Source organism: Lathyrus oleraceus, chromosome 1 (genome assembly GCF_024323335.1).
Source record: "Lathyrus oleraceus cultivar Zhongwan6 chromosome 1, CAAS_Psat_ZW6_1.0, whole genome shotgun sequence".
NCBI classification, from domain to species: domain Eukaryota; kingdom Viridiplantae; phylum Streptophyta; class Magnoliopsida; order Fabales; family Fabaceae; genus Lathyrus; species Lathyrus oleraceus.
In genome coordinates this window covers 331,395,565-331,416,222 of record NC_066579.1, presented here as the reverse complement: position 1 = coordinate 331,416,222, position 20,658 = coordinate 331,395,565, and the positions used below count along the sequence as shown (strand labels likewise).

The 20,658-nt window shown below is 32.8% G+C and overlaps 1 protein-coding gene and 1 long non-coding RNA gene across 2 annotated transcripts; one reads left to right on the top strand and one right to left on the bottom strand.

Annotated features, from left to right (window-relative positions):
* Window positions 1-3,263: 3,263 nt before the first annotated feature.
* On the bottom strand, window positions 3,264-6,730 carry LOC127134080 (squamosa promoter-binding-like protein 13A). The gene is made up of 4 exons (XM_051061778.1): window positions 5,633-6,730; window positions 5,244-5,380; window positions 3,861-4,749; window positions 3,264-3,691 (listed from the first exon to the last, which is right to left on the bottom strand). Exons 1-3 carry the CDS (start codon window positions 6,172-6,174, stop codon window positions 3,875-3,877), a joined length of 1,554 nt encoding a protein of 517 aa, XP_050917735.1. The 5' UTR covers window positions 6,175-6,730; the 3' UTR covers window positions 3,264-3,691; window positions 3,861-3,874.
* Window positions 6,731-8,255: 1,525 nt separating this feature from the next.
* Window positions 8,256-8,926, top strand: LOC127134069 (uncharacterized). Its single transcript, XR_007807849.1, has 2 exons — window positions 8,256-8,350; window positions 8,651-8,926. It is a non-coding gene; the product is annotated as an uncharacterized LOC127134069 (long non-coding RNA).
* Window positions 8,927-20,658: the final 11,732 nt, after the last annotated feature.

The window sequence follows — 20,658 nt, the reverse complement described above, 5'->3', positions numbered from 1 at the left end:
AGGAATCCCTCCTACTCGATTCATCATCTACCTTGTTAAGATCCCATGACTTATGTTGAATAATAAAAGGAAATTTATGCATAAAACTTACCCACCAAACATGCATCTTATTTACCACCTTCTGGATGCGAAGAAACTTCAAATTTTGATGGTCAGTGAGTAATGATCTTCTTCTGAACCAAATAATGTTCCGACTGGCACAAAGCTCTAAAGACTACATGAAGTTCTGATCATAAGTACTTCATTTATGGCGAGCATCGCTTGATTTCTCGTTGAAAAAGGCCGTTGGTTTCTTTTCTTGAGACAACACAAGTCATATTCCCACTTCACTAGCATCACATTCAACCTGGATCACTTTGTTAAAATTAGGAAGTGCTAATAATTGGGAGGTACATAGCTTATCCTTAATCGATGCAAAACTCCGCTTTTGGTCAAACCCCTAATTGAACTTCCCTTTCTTCAAACATTCAGTAATAGATGTCATGGTAGTATTGAAGTCCCTGATAAGCCTCCTATAGAAGGTGGTCATACCATGAAGTCAACGAACCTGATTCACTGATTTAGGTGCAGGCCAATCCCTGATAGCACTCACCTTATCATCATCAACTTGAATCTCTTCTTCACTGATGACAGTTCGTCATTTCATAAATTTAGTCGAAGAATCGGATCAAAATAAGTTAAAGATGATCCAAAATAAAGAAGAAATACCAAAGAATGATGAAAAATAGCTAAGAGTGAAGATTATGGATTTAGTAAAAATTTGAGTGAAAAATGAGCAAAAAAGAGTGCAACTTTGAAAATAATCACATACATCATTGCGTAGTTTCAAAAAAAGAGGGCGTAACATTAAGAACCCTCATAACCTCCCTAAAGAAAGGGGAAAAGTGGAAGAGAACCCCTGTATCCCTAACAAGGGGAAGTAGAAGTAAAAATAAGGAGAATCAAAAAAGAGGAACATGGTCACTCTTTCTAATTGCGAACAAGCGTCCAGGATAACCATCTCTTCGCCTTCTGAGTCAGAAACCCCCATTTATGTTCGGAAAGAAAGGATATGTTCGTCATAGGTATAATAAGGCCCAATATTCATGGCGTCCTTAGGCACGACGGGAGGGGCAACTGTTGTCTTTTTGTTCATGGGAAAACAGAATAACAAAAAGAAATCACCATCGCAATCATCAAAGGGGATGAATATGACCCTTAACACCTATAACTCTACACTAACCTAAACCTGATTTCAAACATTTATTTTTCAATCCCTACCCACAACTTCTACAGAAGGAAGGGAGAGAAAAATAAAACCATACTTGGGAAGGTTGTGAACAATGAGTCAGGGGGGGTGTAGAAAAGCTATGCAAGTCAAAGGAGCTTGTAGAAGTCATGAGATCAAAATAGAGCAAGGTAAATGGAAAGAGAAACTTTTATAAGCAAGGTATAACCACAAGGAACTTTTTAGGCTCCCCCGAAATTTCAAAAAACCCAACACGCTTATGACACATGACATTAGCATTTAGGGTCACGAAAAATAAGGTATGATTACTTACATTAAATGAAAGTAAGCTTTATTATGTGAATGAATAATTGACATTCCCAATTGACATCTTGATTAATCAGAAGACATATGGCAATGGGGAGGTGACTCATCTCCCCAATTAGGGGTGCTTGTGCCAATAAAAAGGAGGGACTCGCCTCCCATTAAAAAGATCTCCTTCAGCTGATGGACTCGCCTCCCATTAAAAAGGTTTCCTTCAACAGAGGGACTTGCCTCCCATCTAAAGGGGCCACACCCCAAAATATTGAACTTACCTCTTATAGAAAGTCTCGCCCTAAACTGTGGGGCGGAACCTGAAATAAGACTTAAAAACACTTCGCCTTTTACAAACCCTCATGCTTTAGGGATTGTGTAATGTTATATTTGTAAAAGTCTCAAAATAAGGGCGACTCAAGGGTTCATGCCCCATGAAGTGACGCTCAACGTTACGTCTGTAGTATGAGGGCTCTCACTCCTAATAAGACATATGTGCAATGTCATTATCTCTCCATCAGGTTGCAGACTAAGTCATACCACGACTTCTTGGAGAATAGATAGTCAACAATCTCTATTAGTAAAAGGGGAGCATTTACCACTTCCTAGGGTTTCCTAAGTCTTAAACCCAAAGGCCTCTATAAATAACTTTTCTCCTAACGAGAGAAGGGACATCTCATAACTTACACATAATATTATAAGCATTATGATTGCATATAGAGTCTCTCACCTCACGTGGGCAGGTCCTCTAAACCCTAGTGAACCCTGTAAAACCATCTTATAGAGTCTCTCGTCGTCGCGGGTAAACTCTTACCTCCCTAAACTGTTATAAACATACTAAGACATTTGAGTATCCCCTACTATTGTAGGGATACCACAAACAATTGTGCTTTTTGACATGTCCATTTTATAATATTTTAAGTGTTTGATTTTTTATTAGCGAAATTTGCTGTGGAAATGCGTTACCTGCATATTTTTCTGCAAAATTTGGATTATAAGTATTTTATACAATTTTTACCGGACTTTTAAAAGATTGATACCTAATTTTATACTTTTTTACTGAATTTTTTAAAATATCCAATAAATTTATTTACAAAAAAAAATTAAAAACTGATAACAAAATTATTTTAGAATATTTTAAGTGTTTGATTTTATGCATTTTTACTGTATCTTTAATAAATTTGATAAAAAAAACAAAATTTTCTATCGGATTTTTCATTTATTTGGCTTTTTGAGAAAATTTGTTTTTAAAAGACGTAAATTTGAAAGAGGTAAAAAACAAAAGTTATTTTTTACATTATTAAATTTATGGGGTGCCAAGAACAACAAGGGTGCCATGTAAAATCCTCATTGAGTCGATCTTTGTGAGTCGTTAGCCCACCCGAAACAGAATCGTTTTTAGAGTAACATTTTTGACCGACTAATTCAAGAGGACCAACTCTACCGTCCACTTACATAAGCCCGTTTGAAACCAAAGTAAAACTAATTCTAAAGCAGAGGAAAGTTGTACTCAGAAAAGATGAGAGGTTTTGAAATGAACAAAATTTGGAGTTGGAGTGTTTTGACACCATCGGATGGCAAACATTATAAGGTTCCCTTGATGGCTAATAGTTTCACTTAGACCTATAAAATAGCACAATACTTTCATCTCTTGCTGCTAAGCTTGATTGACAGTTGAATATTAAGAATGCAATAAGTGAAAACTCCACCTTCCTGTATTGGATTCTTGACACAGTTAACAAATACTAAGATGGAATAATGTATTTACTATTACTCTAGAATTAACATTCATCAAAATTTGAACATCATTAAACTTCAGATTGAAGTATTTTTTACAAAACCTGAATGTCACACTTTGATACATCTCAGGCTTTTCTTTATTATTATACATTCTAGTTGGATTTTATGTAGATTAAGAGGGACTATTGCATCACAACCTTTAGTCAGATATTCGGACTATTGCATCACAACCTTCGGTCAGATATTCGGACTATTGCATCACAACCTTCGGTCAGATATTCGTTCGTATTCGGCACAAGAAAGCTACTTAATCTAGTTAGTATCTCATGAGTTGCAGGATTGCCAGATACTAAGTTTCTCCTTCTCTATGTCTTGTATTGATCAAGATTACTAGCATTGGTGTCTGTCATAACATGCACGAGTTCTTTCCTGCAAAAATATCATCATTTTTACGTTTGAACTGAGAAATGTTGAGCGTGATTAAATGGAAAGTGGCGGTGAATATACGCTATATGCAAATGGAAGAAAGTGATGGTGAATTTAATAACACTCTTCAGACAAAATTTGGTGAAAAAATATCATGAAACAGAAAATGTACCTGTCAAAAGTATCTTAAGTAATCCGGAGAGAGCAAGAAGAACCATTTTCTTGCTTCACCTGCAAGGCTCGTGTCTGATGCTCGACGCGCTGAAGTTGTGACGAAAGTTGAAGCAAGTCAATGGTTGTTCCGTCTTCACAAGAAAGACGGCCTTTCACGTTGACAAAATCGGACCCTTGAAAAAACCGATCAGCCATTTCGAAATGGACAGTTTCATTATTGTCTGATATCAGTATAGGACTGAGATGATTTCGATCTGTCGGATTTAATTCAGACGGAAACCTATCCGACAGGCCACTTGATGCTTGTGAACCCATTCCTATCATCTTTTCGGAAACCTGACTCATGTGATAATGGCTATGGCTATGGCTGCTTGGACCGACCAAATGACGAGGCACGGGAATTCCCGACGATTGGCTTGAAGAGTTCTGAGACTGAGATGACAGAAGAGAGAGAGCACAACCACCATCTGATACTCCCGATAATCCTTGAACAGTCGATTCTGTTTCAAAAACATTGAAGTCTTCGCTTCCTAAGGAGGTATCTTGGAATAATGATTGTGATCTGGTATTCGAGCCTTCGAGGATAGAAGGATATTGACTATTGTCTTCACAGAAGATGCTTCCTGTAGCAGACACAGGAACATTTTCGTGTAGAAAAGGAAATTGTTTATCGCTATATGAAGGAAATAGAGTTCTTGAATGAGGATGTGCATTGGTAATTGGAATAGAAGAAAGAGGCCTAAAACTAGATCCGGTTCCGTCTTCGGCTTTTATAGGTCTCCACCAGTTACTAGTTCCACATCTCTCGGAAGAAAAGACCTCGCCGGGGAGTATATCTTGGCATATAAAAGATGCTGATGTTAGCATGCTTCCCTGGAATCTGCTATCTGCGAGAACCAAATAATTATCGAAAATAAGCCGATAGCTTTTTGTTTCAGATATGATTCCATTATTATTGTTGAATAGTCACTTATGGATCACATCCACCATGTGACTAAAAGAATCCAATTTAAAGCTAGCTTTATACCAAAGATGACAAATGATAAAGAATGGTGCAAAACCAACAAAAATGGCACATAATTATCATGCTGTAGATCTATATCCATAGAATCAATCAGTTTTCAAAAAGCAGCACATCTATTTTCCCGTTTTCGTGTCGAGAACACGTGCACATTCTTCATGATAATTTACTTTAGCAACACAACTTAAACCTATGAAACTAATTACTCCCTCCGGGCTAACATATAACTAAAAACGAACATGTATCTGGTCCAAATGAAGACGAAATACACGATGAACAAACAAAGCAAAAGTAGAAATGAAGGGAGAAACATTGAGATGGAGAACCGGATTAAATTATGTTTCGTAAAAACATTCTTACCGCCATATGGTTGAAGAAACCTCCCAGCCCTTCCTGAGTGAATACCAACTTGTGGCTTTCTTCGGCGCTCGTTATGGCCTGCAAGACGTTTACGACAGCTACGCTTACCATCATCAAATTCAGCCAGCAAATGAAACCTGGATAGTAAGCTAAACATTACAGAAGTACTATATAGCTTTTTGTTTCGAGATTTTCTATTTTTGACACATAAATCCAACACTAGTAAAGCAAAAATCCAAAAACAAATTAGAGAGCAAAAATAGGACTATCCATAAAATGAGGAAGTAACATAACACCTAAAAACTACTAAATCTGTTTTTAGTAGAATAAGCTTATCCAAGAGTAAAATTTGATTAATTTGAATTATGAAAAAAGTTAGTAAAACCAACCTACTACATTGTTGACAAAACCTCTGCTCAATTCCATTAACAATAACTTTAGAAGTCTTTGAATGAACCTCACAAACTTTATGCCTCTTGTGATAATCTTTACAACCACTCAGATCCTTATTACATCCATAAACTTGACAGTAAGCAATCTGCAAGTTCAATCCCGAAGACCGAACCCTCTTAGTCGGTTTTAACGATCCAGTCGACGCCGACATCCCCTTGGAGAATGATGCACCAATTGCATCTCCATGATCACCAAACCCACCAAGCTTCAAATCAATGAGTGAACTACAAGCATTTGGTGCAGCCATAACAACAGAACTACTACTAGTAACAATTTTGCTAGTTCCAACAACAACATCATCATCATCATTTTCAACATTAGTCAATTGTTTCCCCAACATTCCATGAAAACCCAATTCCTCAAAACTTTGACTATTCTCATTTTCAATGCTTTGTTGACCTAAAAAACTAGATGGGGTTTTCAAATCCCAGCCCAAGATTGAACCTTTATCTTGAGAAACAAAATTCCAAGACTCCATAATAATAATAATAATGATAATAATAACAAGATCAAAAACCCTACTACTTGAATCAATACATGAATATATAGTATATCAAAACAGTATAAAAATGTAAACTTTGCATACCCTTTGAAAGGTAAATAGAGATTACAACCATTGAAATAGAAAAAAGATAAGAAATTGAAGTTTCCAATAAGGTAAAGCAAAGACTTTTGAAGAGAAAAAGATGGATGATTGAGAGAGAGAAGAACTAAAAACTAGAAAAATGTCAGAAGGGCACGTGAAGAGAATGAAGAAAAGTGTGTGGAAAGAGGTTGGTATGGTGAACGGAAAGAGTGTGTCAGAAGAAGTAGAGGAGGGAAAAACACAATGAATGTGAAAAGCATTTTGGAAAAAGAAAAGTGTGAAAAAGTGAGTGAGTTTAGGAGTGTGTTGCTGAAAGTGGTAGTGGAGAAGAGTGGAATGGGGTTTTGAGAGTGATGGAACTCAAAGTGAAAGAGAATTGAAGTGATTCTTGAACTCCATTGAAGGTACTATTTCAAGTAAAAGGTTCATGTAATGGTGGTTTAGAGAATGGGTTTAAATTATAATGTACAATGCATTTCTAAGTGTAACACCGTGTGGACCAATATTTTTTAAATATTTAATGCAACTTCAGAATTACAATCAATTTTAAAAAATTACTTATTACTTTGATTTTGTTGAATTACTTCCTACAAAGAGAACTTCACCATTAATCTTAAGAACTTATATTATATCATTTTAATTGTAAATTAACAAAATATATTTATTTAAAAAATTGACATTAATATTTCTATCCCACCACTCATTTGAACAACTAATATTTCTTATAATAGTATCACATCCTATGCTAGTTTCACTAAACTTTCTAATGCACCAATCTTTGTTAGTTGTTTCCAAATATCTTCGATTGGTGGCAATTTCAAACTCTTGGTTAATTTTCTTCCACTTAAATGATCCATATTTGTTCTTTTTAATAAACTTGATACAAATGCCACAATTTTTTTTCATATTCATATGTCAAATTAAATTTGATTCCTTCTATTTTATCTTTATTTGAAGGCATCTTATAAATTTAATAATACACGACGATGATGATTAGTGTTTTTGATTTATAGAAACTAAAATAAATAAATGGTGTACAAGTAAGTCATAAAGATAAGTAATAAAACCTAATTATACATCTAAAACATCTCACTCTTACTCACTTAAATCAGTAAAATTAATAAATCTAAATTTCTCGGGGCGTATAATTTCATCTACTCAATAGTAATGATAAAAATATAAAATTAGAACTTTGAATTTTTATCTATTTATGAATCTTACAAACAAAAATCTTTTAAAGAATGATAAAAAAATCAATTAAAGAGAAATGAAGAAAGATATCTGGGGAAATGAAAATGAACAAACATAACTACAATTTGACGGAAGATTATAGATAATGAAGTAGCAGTGAAGATCAATAGAGAGAAAAAGGTGGAAACAAATAAGGATGAGAATGAAAGAAAGCAGAACGAAAACTATGAAGGAACAAAATGAAAGAAATTTTATATCATAAATTTCTTTTGTAGAAATAAAGTTTGACCTTTTATCTTACATTTAAAATATATTTATTTTGCTCTAAATTATAATAAAATATAAAAGATAAACATGAGGTTTTGTTAAAATAATAAGGATACAGATGAAAAAAAAATAACTAACTCAAAAGTTATTTCAAATAGTATCTAAAAAAAGTCATATGTAAAAAAGCTATAAGCTCGTGCTAAAAAATAGTTACATAGCATGATTGTTTTATTAATGCAAGCTTAAAAGCTTAAAGTTGAAAAGTAGGTTATTGATCTCGCAAGAGAGAGATTATAAGAAATATTAGAGATAAATTTAATATTTGTTATTAGGGTTTATTATTAGTTTGTTAGGGTTGATCCTATTTTCAAGCTCAGATAGTTTGTTATTAGTTTGTTAGATTTGTTATTAGTTTGTTAGGGTTGATCCTATTTTCACGCTCTGAAAGATAGATAAGCATCCTATATATAAAGGTTTATCATGTGTCATCAAAAACAATAAGAATACAACATATTTTTCAAGTTAACTTTGTATTATGGCATTCGAGCACGGTTCTGATTCAGAAGAGATATTGGAGAAGAAAAAACCTCCAAACCTGAGTACATGACTGGTAATTTTAAATATTGTTTCAATTGGATACTTGATAGTGGTGTTTCACACCGTAACTCCTTTGACCTCAATATTAAAGAAAATCAGAAAATTAGATAAACCTCTCTACATAACTACACCAACGGGGATTTCAACCTTAGTTAAAAATATGGAAGATGTGAATTTATCAAGTTGCCTTACGTTAAAAGATATGTTATTGGTTCCTGACTTGAAATGAAATCTTATTTTAATTCATAAACTAACATATGATTTAAATTGTTATGTGATTTATGATCAAAATTCATGCACGATACAAGACCAGGTCTTGAAGAGAAAGATTGAATCAAGTGACCTGCATGAAGGGGTTTATGTGTTCACAAAACAACATCAACAAGGCTTCAATGGATGCAGGTAAGGACATACCAACCTTATGGCACATCAGAATGGGACATTCCTCAAATCAAGTCCTTCAACATATTTCACATTTAGTCAAGTGCAGTTTTGATCGAGTAAATTATTGTGATGTATGCTACAAGGCAAAATAATGTAGAAACTTTTTCCCTTTAAGTATTAATAAAGCTGAAGCACCTTTTGAATTGATTCACTGTGCCTTATGGAGGAAATACCACACTGCCACAAACAATGGATCACATTAGTTTCTAACCATTGTAGATGACTACACTCATGGCACATGGTATATTTAATGAAGCACAAGGTAAAGACTTTATAACATTTGATTAATTTTAACAATCTAATCAAAAGGCAGTTTAATATGCATATCAAGAGGATTAGGAGTGACAATGGGACAAAGTTTACTAACTCTTAGTTCAAGTGCTTCACTCAAAAAGAAGGGATCAATGAAACTTCTTATGTTGTCACACCTCAATAAAATGAACGTGTAGAACTCAAGGATAGACAAATTTTGAACATAGCATGAGCCTTGCATTTTCAAGCAAATTTCCCATTGCATTTTTGGGGATATTGTGTATTGACAACAACGTATCTAATCAATAAAATCCATATCGTGGAAAATAAGGGAATCACTCCATACAAGTTAATTTTTAAGAGAGCACTAAACTATGAACACTTGAGAACTTTTATCTGCTTGTGCTACAAGAAAAATGACTTAAAGCAAATCAGTAAATTTGATCTCATAGCTGAAAGATTTATTTTTATTGGTTATTCAAAAGGACAAAAATGATGGAAAGTTTACAATCCAAAGACTCGTGAACGCTGCATATCGAGAAATGTAGTGTTTTATGAGCATGTATTTCCTTAACATGTACAAGACAATAATGGGTATACTAATTTTATAAATAACTCATCAAATGATAACCTCAATAATTAGTCTTCACTCTATAATGATGCAGAATTGGAAGTACCAAGTCTTGGGGTAAATTCTTCATAATGACCAAACATTAGGTCCTATAGAAAGTTTACTCATTAATGAGTCTGAATACACAAGTCAAACTGAGTGTGAGCCTATAGAGCAAGAACATGTATTCATAGATGACGTGTATGAGGAAGTCATCAATGATTCTAAAAAATAATCATCAAGTGAAAGTGAAAGAGAAGTCTCAAATGAGGGGGAGCCTCAAAACATGTCACGCATAAGACGACCTCCAAATTTTCTAAAAGACTATGATTGTGGAAAATTAAACATAAACCTTAAGTGCATGGCATCAATTCTAGAATCCTCTTCATGTATCACATATCACATCTTAAAAATTTAAAATTATTATAAGTTTTCACAAAAACATAAAGCTTATCTTGCAGCCATCACTAATGACGAAGAACCTCAATCATATACCCAAGAAGTTAAGCACACAGTTTGGAGGGAGACCATGAATTAAGAAATCAAGGCTCTAGAAGACACTGACACATGGTAAATAACTTATTTACCGCAAGGAAGAAAATTGATAGGATGTAGATGAGTTTACAAAATCAAACATAAAGCTACATGTGAGATTGAAAAGTACAAGGCCACGTTGTTTCCTAAAGGTTACACACAAATAGAAGGTGAGGACTTCAATGAAACTTTTGCACCAATGGCCAAAATGACCACAATCAGATGTTTGTTAACAGTTACAGTGGTGAAAGGATGGAAATTACATCAAATGGATGTTAATGCTTTCTTGCATGGAGAATTGGAAGAATAAGTATATATGAGTCCTCCACGAGGATATAAAGTTCTAAACAAATATTTGGTATGCATATTAAAGAAGTTATTGTATGGATTGAAACAAGCATCTAGAAATTGGTATATCAAGCTATCTCAATCTTTGATAAAATATGGTTTCTAAGACAACCAGTCTGATCATAGTCTATTTACTTATTCACATGGATCAATTTTTCTTGTTGTTTTGATCTATGTTGATGACTTGATCATTTCTAGTAATGACCTTGAGGCATGTGATCAATTCAAGCAATATCTTAGTTAATGTTTCCACATGAAGGATCTTGGTTCGCTTAAATACTTCATATTCCTGGAATTAACACAAGGGTTAGAAGGGATATTCATTTGTAAAAAAAAACACACCTTAGACATTCTAAAAAATGTGAAATGCTTGGTTGTAAGCCTTTTTGTTTCCAATGGAACAAAATCATAAACTTGCTTTGGCCAAGGGACCTCCATTCTTAGAACCGTCAAGGTATAGGATATTAGTTAGACGCCTGATTTACTTAGCTATCACTAGGCCTGAATTAACCCACTCATTTCATATTCTAAGTCAATTCATGCAAACTCCACTCCAAGACCATTGGGATGCTGCTAAGCGAATCTTACGATATCTCAAATCTTCTTCTGGTCAAGGTACCATTCTTCCACAACACAATGATCTACAACTAGTTGGCTACTATAACTTAGATTGGGCATCACGTCCCCTTACTAGAAAGTTCATATCAGGTTATCTAATGAAACTTGGCAATGCTCCAATATCATGGAAAACAAAGAAACAAGCCACAATCTCTTGATCATCAAGTGAGGCTGAATATCATGCAATGGCACACGTCCCAAATGAAATACTATGGCTACGTAATTTGTTAGAGACTCTACAAGTTCCATGCATCAAACCCACACTTATGCATTGTGACAATCAAGCAGCTCTTCATTTAGCTGCAAACCCGATCTTCCATGAAAGGACAAAATATATTGAAATTGATTGTCATTTTATCAGGGAACACATACAGTCAAGTGCCACAAGCACAACTTACCTGCCCACCAAACAAAAAAATGCTGTCATTTTTACTAAGTCCTTAGGCGTGAAAGTTTTTCAAGACCTCATTTTTACTAAATTTAATATTTTGTTATTAGGGTTTGTTAGGTTTGTTATTAGTTTGTTAGGGTTGATCATATTTTCAATTTTTGATAGTTTGTCATTAGTTTGTTAGGTTTGTTATTAGTTTGTTAGGGTTTGTTAGTGTTGATCTTATTTTCAAGTTCTGGAAGATAGATCATCAACCTATATATAAAGGTTTGTCATCTTTCATTAAAAACAATAAGAATACAACATATTTTTCAAGTTAACTTTCTATTAAGAACTAAAGAGAGATTAGTGGGCAAAAATGTTAAAGATAATGAAAAATCATATGCAGTCATTTTACTATGATAAAATTCATAGTCATTTTACTATGATAAAATCCATAGTCTTTACTTTGAATCCAACTAAAAAAAACTTCATTAGAAATGTATCCTCATATTTAATGTTATACAATCATTTTTTGAATATAATGACATCCAAATAAGAAAACTTATATAAAACTAAGATAAAATAAATAAACGTGTGTTGATATCTTAACATGATAGTTATAACTTGTAGTTTTATGAAGGTTAAGGGAGTGTTTGATTGGATAAGAATGAAGAAAAAGGAAGATGGATGTGAGAGATTATTTTGAACTTTAATAATTTGATTGAATTTTTATGGAGGGAAAGAGCAAAAGAAAATGAAGGGGTTTATAAGATCTCAGCATATTTAATTTCGACACCCCTTTAAAATAATGGGAAATTTGGATGAAAGAGAAGAATGTTATATACATTAAGAATTAATAGTTTTTAATTTTAAATATTTAAAGAATAAAAAATATACAATTTCATATTGTCATTTAATTTAAATCGCTCTCATCCACTCGTTAAACCAAATATAACTTTTTAAAATCCATATTCTCTTCTCCCCTCCATTTCGTTGACCCAAATAAACTCTAAGTGTTTATGAAGTTATTTAAAACTAATATGTTATAAATTAAAATAATAATTTAAGCATTAAATATATTGCATGTAAGTGTGAGTGATTAACTCTCACATGACCTATAAATGAGTAGAATGATGGATTTATATGATATGAGACAGATATATGTGTGATATCTTAAGGTTTTGGGTTGGAATGTGGCGTTTGTCTCTCTTGTGATCCTTGAACATTGGCTCTATTTTTGCTCATGACTCCACCAATCTCGCCAATAGTGGTATCAGAGTCAGATTTGACTTGATGGGGAACATAAGCAAAATCTATGTTGGATTTTATTATACATTATGGGAGACTCACACTTGTGAGAAAGATTGTTAGGTGCAAGTTATAGTTGTTAAGTCTCACATTGCTTATGAATATGTAGAATGTATAAGAGAGACGACCCACATATTTAATGTCTTTTGAGGTGGAAATGCTCTCTCTCTCCCTCCCTCCCTCTCTCTCTCATATATATATATATATATATATATATATATATATATATATATATATATATATATATATATATATATATATATATATATATATCAAAACCTAGCTTGGTGGAAGAGGAGAGTTGAATCCTATATTGAATTTTGTTATAAGATTTGAGATACTCACATTTGTGGAAAAAATTAAGATTTTTGATGGAGATATGACGTCTCACAATTTTGCGATCTTGCATTATTGACTTTGTTGCTGCTCTCGCCGTCTTTGATCTCCCAAACAAAATGTTCATTATTGAAAAATCACATCACTTTTTTAAAACAGATATATCTAAAAAGTAAGCTTAATGAAAAATAACTTCAAACAATTTCAAATTTTAGTAACTCTATAAAATTTTAATATACAAAAGTTCATAGCAAATGAACTAAGTATTTAAAATATTTTTTAATTAGAAACTATTTAAATTACATTTTTATTTAAATTATTTTTACTAAAGATATATAATATTTTAAAAACATTTTTGAAAAAAATGTAATAAAGAGACTCTAAAATTCCTTAATTCTACAATTTCAAAAATATATAAGTGGATCCAATGATTGGGTTCCAAACGTTAAAAAGTTTCAATGATGCAGAACATTATTTAGTTTCAAAATGTATAATTTGCATTTTTGAAAACTTTTTTTTTTTGAAGATATCTAAGATAACCCCAACTATCATAATCCTTAGCTTGTGTTGATGTGTTAGATTTTATGTCTCTATTGTTTTTGTTTTTTATTAAATAATTTATTTTTATTAAAAATATAGTTATATTTATTATTTTTTATGTCTTTTCAATCAATTACCTAACAATATACACACCTTGGTCATTGAGTTGGATTATTAGAGTTTCAAATGAAAAAAAAATACCCGTATTTGATTCAACACAATTGTTAAAATTGGAATGAATTCTAATAGAATGGCCAATAGTGACTCACTACTTCAACACCCCTATCCTTTTCCTATCATACAAGTTGTTTTTCTTGTGCCAATAATTGCTTTGGTTGACCCCAAAAGTTGTGACCTTTGTTACAAGTTGTGCTGCAGTTGCCAACTTGAATATACGACAATGAATCATTAATGTGGTGATAAACCTTAGTGTATTTTTTTGTAGTATAATGTAGTGTGAAACTTTTTGTGTAAACTTTGATTTTACATGATCACTCCCATCAAATAATTTGGCAAATCTATGAATGTGCAAATACCTCATAAATGCATTCACCCAAAAAAACTTACCTCATAAATGCTTATAAAATATGTTTAACCTTAGCACAAAAGCTTCATAATTGAATTGGGTTTCTTTGAGTTTTACACCACAAGAAAATAAACTATTGGTGGGGCGAAAAGAAATTTACACCACTAATACCTCACGATCGGATGACATTAACTTATTGAAAGTTTTAAAATTTGACAAGCTATTGATTTGAAAATATAAAATATAACTAAGAATAAATAGAAAGTACTCAAATTATCATGGATCTTCGTGCCTGCAGGTTTACGAACTTGTCGATATAAATAAAAAGAAACTTATAAATTATTCAAATTTGTATATTTACAGATCTATGAATTTTAAAATTTTTAATTTGTTGATTCAATTCATTGATGTGATATTAATAAAATTTTATTATTATTATTTTAAATAAAAATTTAAAATTAATATATTTTTACAAATTACAAATTTGCCAAATTTTTTATTTACTACTAGATCGACCAATAATTTATGAAAATTTAAGGCTAAATGTTATTTATTATTATTATTTTTTTTTATCATTTTCAACTTACATTATTTTTAGAAATAATGAGTTTTGTGAATTTTTTTTTATTTATAAGTGTTATGACATACAGATGAATATTATTAAACATTATTATATAATATATTTCATCCAATTTGATTGTTGGAAATTTATGTAATTGTTAGTCATTGAATTTTGACATTGTACTAAGCCTAGTTTGACAGATGTTTAGGAACACATCTACAAGATTATAATCATTCTCTCTTCAAAACATGTCTAGAATCTTGAAAAATGTTGCATAAATCAGCACTTTAACAAGTGTCGAGTTCGACACGTTAATTAGATGTTGGGGACTTCGTGTGGTTTTAAGTCTAGAAGTTAGTCAAACTAAGGATGCTTCACAACAACTATAAGAGTTGAGTGAAGATTTTGTGACAAGGGCAATTGAGAGATTTAAAGGCAGTTATCAGCATGAGTAACATTTTGAAGCGATTTTAACTCTGAAGATGCGTGGAAGTCATACAAAGGTCAAGTAACCCACATACTTAGGAACATGTTAAATGTTAAGCAAATAGCCGTTGTCGGCAATTGTTTTTTTACTAGTATATAAGTTGAATTTCTACACTATGATGAGGGTGGAAAATTTCATTAAGTTCTCTATAGAATCTAATATCCAAGTCACAGTGATTCAGAGATTCAGTGAAAAACGTATGATTATGCGCACCATTTTACATTAGTGCAAACACTTTATTTTCAGTTTATTTTATCTCATTTTATTTAATTCCATTCTTATTGCTTTTCACTATAAATATCCATAATTTTCTACACATTTTCATTCTTTTCATGTTATTCTTGAGTTCTCACGAATTCAGATAAAATCACCATTTTAAACACGCAGTTTTTTCTCAAACTTCATGCACAAATATGTCCTCAAGATTTTTCGAGTTTAATCTCTTAAGTGAACCAAACTCGTGATTGTTTACTAAAAATACCAGTAAGCAAATTGGCTCGCCCAACGAGACCCTTTTTTGTGCACTTTAATTCAAGGTTTTTTGTAAGGAAAGTGTGTATATTCATTTATTTGTTTTGTTCTTTATATAAATATTTGAGAGTGTATGTGTTTGAGAAGTGGTCAAGTTAAAAGGAAAATGACACACCAAATATGGAAGAACAGTTAAACGAAACGACGGTTGATGGTGCATGTAAGACCCTAATTTTGACCTTAAGATCCCTCATGGCATTATATCATTGCTCATTACATTGCCTCAAGGATCATAACTGTAAGAACAAAATTAGTTCTACAATAGAATTCCAGAATTTTGATGATAACAAAGGATGAAACCAAAAATGGCACCCTAACAAAATTTCTCTAAGTGTGCAGGACTCTGAACAGCAACGAAGGACTCTGATCATTTTATCAGATACAAACTATGATCAGATACAAAGCACTAGAAGATCAGACACATCTGAGGAAGAAGTGCGCTCAAGAAGTTCTGAATCTGAACAAAGCAAGACAGTAAAAAGAACCAGAAGCTCTAACCATCCACGAGTCTCAGTTCTGATGATCTGGAAGACCAGTACTCTGAGAAGCTCTGATGTAACCTCAACGTAATCTCCTTCTGACGCAGGACTCCGAGATAACAAAGACTCTGATGAAGATTCACCAAATCAGAAAGAGTAACGGAAAGAAATTCTTCAAATGGAAAGGAAGTATTTTTAGAAAGAAATTATTCAGGGAGACAAATTGGTTATGGCAAGAAACACAAAAGTAATGACATTGAATGCTCATCAAAGACCAATATTCTGTCATCACTCCAACGGTCCTTCTCACTACTATATAAAGGATAGCCTACCACATTGAGAGACACAACAACGCACAGAAAAGTCATTCACATTCTCTCAGTTTTTCACGAGTTGCTGCTCATACGTGAAAACTCTTGCTTAAATATTCTACTATAATACTTGCTTACTCTTAGAAGCACCTTCTATTACAAACTTATTTTTTGCTAAATTGCCTTTGTTCCTCAAGTGACTCTGCGTAGTCTGTATACTTGAGAGGACTAAGAGATCATTCTCTTAGACGTTTGGTTGTATTAATCTTTCAAGATTAGTGGATTAAGTCCTTTTTGAAGGCGAAATCACCTTGGCCAGGTGGACTGGAGTAGCTTTGTTTTATAAGCGAACCAATATAAAATTCTGTGTGTTCTTACTTTTGAAAAAGCTTTTAATTTCAAAAACAATTCAAACCCCCCTTTCTTGTTTTTCTCACCTTCAAGAACATCTTGGCTCCTTAACCCTAGGGTTGGGACTTATGTGAGTTGGTTTGAGACCACCAAGCATGCTTGAATTGTATATCATTGCTTTTCTTATTTTGTTTACTAACCAAAAGCATAAAAATATGTCACTAACTTGTTTTGTTTTGAAGCTCAAGCAAATCATGAGATCCCTTGCTCTTAGGAGGCTCCTATGCACAATGAAATGGCCAGATGAAGATGAAAGCAAGAATTACCATGGTTCAAAAGATTCCTAATCATCATATATGTCTCCCAAGTATCTTAATTTTCCAATTTGATCAAGATAAACCAAAGGGGTTGAGGATTGTTTCCCAAGGAAACCCTAATTTCAACTGTGCTTTGATTGTGCCTTGCTCATGAAGCAACCTCAACCTATGATCAAATTCAATCAAGGGAAGTTCTTTCATCCATTATTTTTGCATATTTTAGCCTATGTGAGTGTCCTCAATCATTCATTCATCAAGATTTGAAGTTTGGACTTGAGAAGTTGACCAGTCAAGTCATCTGACTATTTTGAGATCCACTGAGACCTAACTTTTGATATGTTTGTAAAATGAAGATGACCTAAAGATGAAAAATGTTCTTAAGAACAATATAAACAACTTTCATGTTCATAAAAAATCCATTTGAAACTTGGAAGGTCATCATTCATTTCAAAACATTATAGGTCATTTTGACTAAAACCCTAATTTTGGGTCAACTTCCCAAGGACCTAACTTCCTCATTTTTTATGATTTTGAGGTGAGACCAATTGAATTGGAAATATTAAGATGTCTAAATCAAATGTTATGTTGGACAAAATTTCATAATACTAAAATAAACACATGTGATAATACAAAACATTATAGGTCACTTTGGACCAAAACCATTGAATCTTGAAAATGTCCAACTTCAAGTGCCCATAACTTTCTCATCAAAATTCTTAATGATGCAAAAGTTAAGTCCAAATTTATCATCTTGAAAATATATACAACTTTGATGTTGGAGGTTTTCCCATTTGAGGCTTGCATCATTGAAATAGAAGGGCTTGAAGTTGGCCACTTTTGACAAATGTTTCAAAGACATGTTTTGTACATCAAACTTCAAGGTCAGTTTTCATAAATTTCCAAACTCCAAATGGATTTTTGCCCAACATAGCTTTTGTTCCTTATGACAAGGCCTTTCCAACCATTACTCATATGCCTATGTTTGGATTTTCCATATGGGACTTTCGAAGAGGGGAACATTTATGATCAATTATGCATTTCACATTGAATTTCCATGCACAAGCAATTGCAATTCAAACTACACGTCCACTTCACTTCAGAGTGACATTAGCTTGCATTCCCAATGGATTTTGGGCCTCACATGCGCCTGTACAGGCCCATGCATGGAGGATCCAATGGTCATGCACACGAGTATTTTCCCTCATTCCCTTGCAGCTCAGATATAAATACCATGCTTGCTTCATTCAAACTGGATCCTGAACTCAACCTGAAGCTCTGCAGAATTGGAAACCCAACCATACCAAAGGAATTCTCATTTTTAATTTCTCATTTCAAGTTTGAATTTCAACAAAATCAGTTGATCTTCAATACTTATTCCTTAGCCTTGCATTCAATTTACATCTCAAGATCAATTTGGAAGCAAGAGATTGAGTGGTTTGTGCTGTTTAAAGCTGCACTTCAAAGGTTCATTACTCAACTGTTTTAATCTCTATCTCATCATATATTGTGAATTACTTGTGTTCATTTGGTTTTCTGAAGTCCTCGTGTGAGAGGCAAGCTAGTGGTGGCTTTGATTTTGTGTTTTGAAGCACTTCAGTTTATGCAACTGGATTTTCCATCTCAGATTTCTCATTCCATAGAGATCTTGAGGATAATCCAAGGTTACAGGGGTGATGTACATCACCCCAACTTCATTTTGGTATAAGGCACGTGCATTTTGGTTGAGGTTTGAAAACCTGCAACTGGTGGCCGGAATCAGTTGGCTCACCGGAGAAGACGGTGGTTTCCGCCACCGTCCCCACGTGGATACCTCCATGGCCATTGGATCTCATGCGCGCGTTCTAATCTCAGCCTTTGTTTCTTTTGACTTTTTTAAATCCAATGTGTTTCGCGCTTGACTCATGTACATCGTACGCGCGCTTCTAAGCCCTTGGATGTTGCCACGTCAATTAATGAAGTACATCCAAGGGGCGCTGATTTTCCTATTTTCTATTTTTCTATTTTATTTTCTTTTATTCCATTTATTTTCAAAAATTCATAACTCTTTTATTTGGAATCACAAAAATATGAGACCAACTGCAAACTTTTTCTTTTAAAATCTAGTTTCATAATCTGATTTAAATTTTTTTTTGATTCCATTTAATATTTTTGTGAATTATTTTGTTTTTATTAGTTTTTAATTCATTTTAAATACTTTTTGATATTCAAAATTTCCAAAAATATTTTCGTAACACATATGGATGATTATAAGTCTATGAAAAATATTCTCATCAATTTCTTAATTGATTTGAGATTTATTTAAGATTTTAATTCATTTGTGTTATTTTTCTTGATTTTTAATTGTTTTAAAATAGTTTCTGTTTTCAAAAAATGTTGAGAAAATTTGTCAAACCTAGTTTGACCATGTTAGACTTATGATGATTCAATTGGACTTATTCAAGTTGATTTGAATTGAATTTGAAGTTTGACCATGCTTTATTCATTTTATTTTATGTATTATTTTAATTCCAAAAAAATACCAAAAATATGTTTGACCTTCATTGACTTCTAATCTTCATTTCACTTCTATTTACCATTGATTGATGTTGATTTCATTCACACTTGATCATTGTGTTTTGATTATGTCATTTGAATTCTCATTTTGTCCATTTCATTTCATCTTCATCTTATTTCTTTTTATTTTGGCCAATGAGTTAATGTCTTATGGTTGGTCTTGACATATGAGAGGTTTAAACTTCTTTGATCCAAATCAAACTCAACTTGATCCATGATCAAGTGAGTTGCTTTGTGTCCAAGATAGGTTTCTTCTTGGTCAAGCAAAAAACCTAAAGTCCATACAAGGCCTTCCTCTTTTCTTTTGGCATGGTAAGTTGTAGGAGCTTGGCTTACTAGTCATGATCTCTAACTTGTGTTTATTTGCCTATAGTTTTATTGACCGGCCTCAGATAGGCGTGACTACTACATTAGTCCACTTACGATTGCTTAATATAACGCTAAATTATCTTATGACACACTAACATTAACTACTAACTACTAACTTTAATTTGAGCATTTAATTCCTTGCAATTTACTTTAATGCAATTTACTTTCTTGCTCATTTATTCATATTGCTTTTTCCATTTGCTCACTTGAGCACATATTTTATGTTTATGCTATTTTCCTTTTGCTCATTTGAGCCCATTATTGTATATAAATATATTGTTGCCTTGTGTTTGCTTTGTGTTTGTTTGTGTGAATCCAATGCAAAAAGGAGAAAGGACTTAGAATTAGGACCTTACCCATGCTTAAAGGAGTTCAAGAGCAACTAGGTCTCATGCCTTTAGAATGCTAAACTTGTTGAAGAGCAACTAGGCCTCATGCCTTTAGAATGCTAAATCTTAAAGTTGACTTCAAA